Source organism: Tribolium madens, unplaced genomic scaffold, assembly GCF_015345945.1.
Source record: "Tribolium madens isolate multiple individuals breed KSU strain unplaced genomic scaffold, Tmad_KSU_1.1 Scaffold_11;HRSCAF=98;Tcas5.2_LG3b, whole genome shotgun sequence".
NCBI classification, from domain to species: domain Eukaryota; kingdom Metazoa; phylum Arthropoda; class Insecta; order Coleoptera; family Tenebrionidae; genus Tribolium; species Tribolium madens.
Window position 1 is genome coordinate 7,706,673 of NW_025400975.1, and position 2,935 is coordinate 7,709,607.

A 2,935-nucleotide genomic window follows, 5' to 3' on the forward strand; every position below is an offset into this window, starting at 1 on the left:
ACAAATTTTGAGAAAACGAAAAAAATTCATTACAGCCTTAAAAAGCCATTGTAACCCCACCATTTTTTATGGTCAAATGCCCTTTTAATAATCTTCATTTTCTGCAAAAATGAATAAAATCGATACACTCGATGACACTTGAAAAAAATAAAGTTTGTATTATAAAAAAAATTTGAGAAAACGAAAAAAATTCATTAGAGCCCTAAAAAGCCATTGTAACCCCACCATTTTTTTAAAGTCAAATTCCCTTATAATAAGCTTTATTTTCTGCAAAAATGAAAAAAATCGATACACGAGATGGCACTTGAAAAAAATAAAGTTTGTATTATAAACAAATTTTGACAAAACGAAAAAAATTCATTACAGCCTTAAAAAGCCATTGTAACCCCACCATTTTTTATGGCCAAATGCCCTTTTAATAAGCTTTATTTTCTGCAAAAATGAAAAAAATCGATACACGAGATGGCACTTGAAAAAAATAAAGTTTATATTATAAACAAATTTTGAGAAAACGAAAAAAATTCATTATAGCCTTAAAAAGCCATTGTAACCCCACCATTTTTTTACAGTCAAATGCCCTTATAATAAGTTTTATTTTCTGTGAAAATGAAAAAAACCGATACACGATTATACATAGATTAAAAAAAAATATTTTGTTAAAACTTGCAATATTTTAATTTAAAATTTTTTAAGTTTTTTATTTTATCAGTACTTATCGTAGAACATTGATCTTTTCTGTCTAAATCACGACAAAAATCATAAAAATTTTCAACTTTAAAATTGATCCATATAACGTTTTTTACATTTCTAGTAAATACTCTACGATGCATAGTTTTTGAGAAATTGAGTAAAAAAATTTAAGATCGAGCATCACTGACGCCACCATATAGCCATCTTACTCGCTCCAAGTTACGAGGCAACCTTCTTACTTTATAAATCTTAGATTAATTTTGAGCAATAAAACATTTATTCAAAATAAACAAATCAAAATAAATGTGTTTTGTTTTTGAATTTTCTTAATTGATGATAAAAGGCTGAACCACTCTCTATATTCACCTTACATTATTTTATTGATAAAATTGAACAGAATGAAGTGTTACTTTTATAGTAGCGGTAGAATAAAGAAATTGTACCTTTTAATAATTTCTGCAATTACTTTAGACTTTTAAGGCTCAGGATTCACTTGTTGGCAATTAAAAAAATCTAGTTTTCAAACTTCAGCCGACACGCGGTTTCTGGGCCCTTTTTTATAGCACGCTTATTGTACATTTTTGTTATAGTACTAGTTTTAGTCATCTAGATTCGAGTTCGTGGAACGTAGACATGCAAGAATTGGAATACAACCCTTCTAAGAAAGACTTAACAGATGCCAAAATTCATCATTTGTTAGCCGAAGAATTGGTCAAACCTGCCAGAAGGGTAATTATCCCAAATTAATAAAAACAAAGTGTTACAAGAGAATTTTTTTTTAGCATCGTCGTCTTAGTTACAGCAGACATGCTGTCAACGATCGAGATCTCTCGACTCAAGTCAATTATCGGATGCATTTTAACATGAGACGCTTGGTGGCCGACAAGAAACACCACCATAAAAGGCACAGTAAGAAGATGAGTAAAGTAAGTCAACTTTTTTGCATTGTTAGCACAACTAATGGATTTCTCTAGGACGGTAAGCAAAACCATGTGAGTTTCCCCGAATTTCAGCAAAATGGAACTGCCAAACAATTTTCACACGGTGAGTTTTCAAAAATGCCTCTAATGGTAGCCCCCACCTAGACCTAGTTTCAATTTTTCTTCCCTCCATTAGATTACATAAGTGAGGTATTACACGAGGATGATACTGAGCCTAAGTCGACCAAAGAGGACTGGGATAGTCCTATTACCTTTACTGCAAAATCGTCTCGTGAGTATTTAGGTGTTTTTGTTAGGTTTACAAACGCAGATTTCAGTGGAGAAGATGCTCGGGTGGCTGTTTGTTCTAACCTTGCTTTTCGGTTGAACTGAAGAAAAAGCATGTTTCTTTTTTTTACTTTTAATAGTCAATCTTCAAGCTTATTCTTCAGTAATGATATGCTTTTGCGACTTGTATCTTAGTTGCATTTATTAACTCAAAGTGCGTTAACACAAGGCGATAAAAAAAGTCATGTCGTGACAACTTGACAAATTTTATATCATTTTTTTCGTCTGAGTGAGACAAATCAAGTGCACTAAAAAAAATTTCAAAAAGTCCACACACTTTGAACAAATTAATTTTTTTCTAATTTAAATGAATTTAAAATACTTTAACTTTAAAAAATCATTACTCAATAACTCTTAGGCCGATTTCCTTCAAATAAAGACCATTTTAAAGGGATGGCTTTGTCCTTTAGGATGATATGAAACTTGAAATTGAATATTGGCAAACTTTTCTTCGAACAGTGTTCGAAGAAGTTCGAAATAAATAGAAATAATCTAAGAAAAACCCTACGAGTAATTTTTTTCATTATTATCATCGTGTTTTTATTAGTAAAAATCCAAATTTTTAAAATAATATACCGAGTAGTTTTCAAGATATGATTTTTTGAAGTTAAGGTTTGCTATTCAGGTATTGCACCATATAGGAGAAATGCATGTTAATCTTACTTAAAATTGCATTTTTATAAAAGTATTTGTTTTAAGACTCTTCTTTTGCTTAAAAATGGTCAATTGCACCTTCTTTGTTCTAATTAGAATAAACAAAAACTGTTTCTTTACTTAAAACAAACAAAGAGTACCTGCGTACTAATTAAAGCAAGTAAAGATTTTTTTTTGTTCTAAAAATGATACTGATCATTGAGCCATTGAGCAAAAAGGATCTAGAAGTTTTGCGAATAAACTCGAAATAATCTAAAATAGAGTAATTTTGTAATAAACTTTGATCATTTTTGGCTTATTTTGACGATATCTTGAGGAATACA

At 30.2% G+C, this 2,935-nt stretch overlaps 1 protein-coding gene across 8 annotated transcripts in view; it reads left to right on the forward strand.

The window, feature by feature from the left end:
- Window positions 1–2,935, forward strand: part of LOC123007173 (sodium/hydrogen exchanger 3) — a 37,000-nt gene that overhangs the window by 20,329 nt on the left and 13,736 nt on the right. For 6 of the 8 annotated variants that reach the window (XM_044402294.1, XM_044402329.1, XM_044402347.1 and 3 more), the window contains exons 8-11: window positions 1,281–1,419; window positions 1,473–1,616; window positions 1,665–1,734; window positions 1,807–1,902. In XM_044402294.1, coding sequence (XP_044258229.1) covers window positions 1,281–1,419; window positions 1,473–1,616; window positions 1,665–1,734; window positions 1,807–1,902 — 449 coding nt within the window. The remainder of the gene's footprint in view (window positions 1–1,280; window positions 1,420–1,472; window positions 1,617–1,664; window positions 1,735–1,806; window positions 1,903–2,935) is intronic. The other 2 variants (XM_044402303.1, XM_044402320.1) reach the window with 1 other exon arrangement.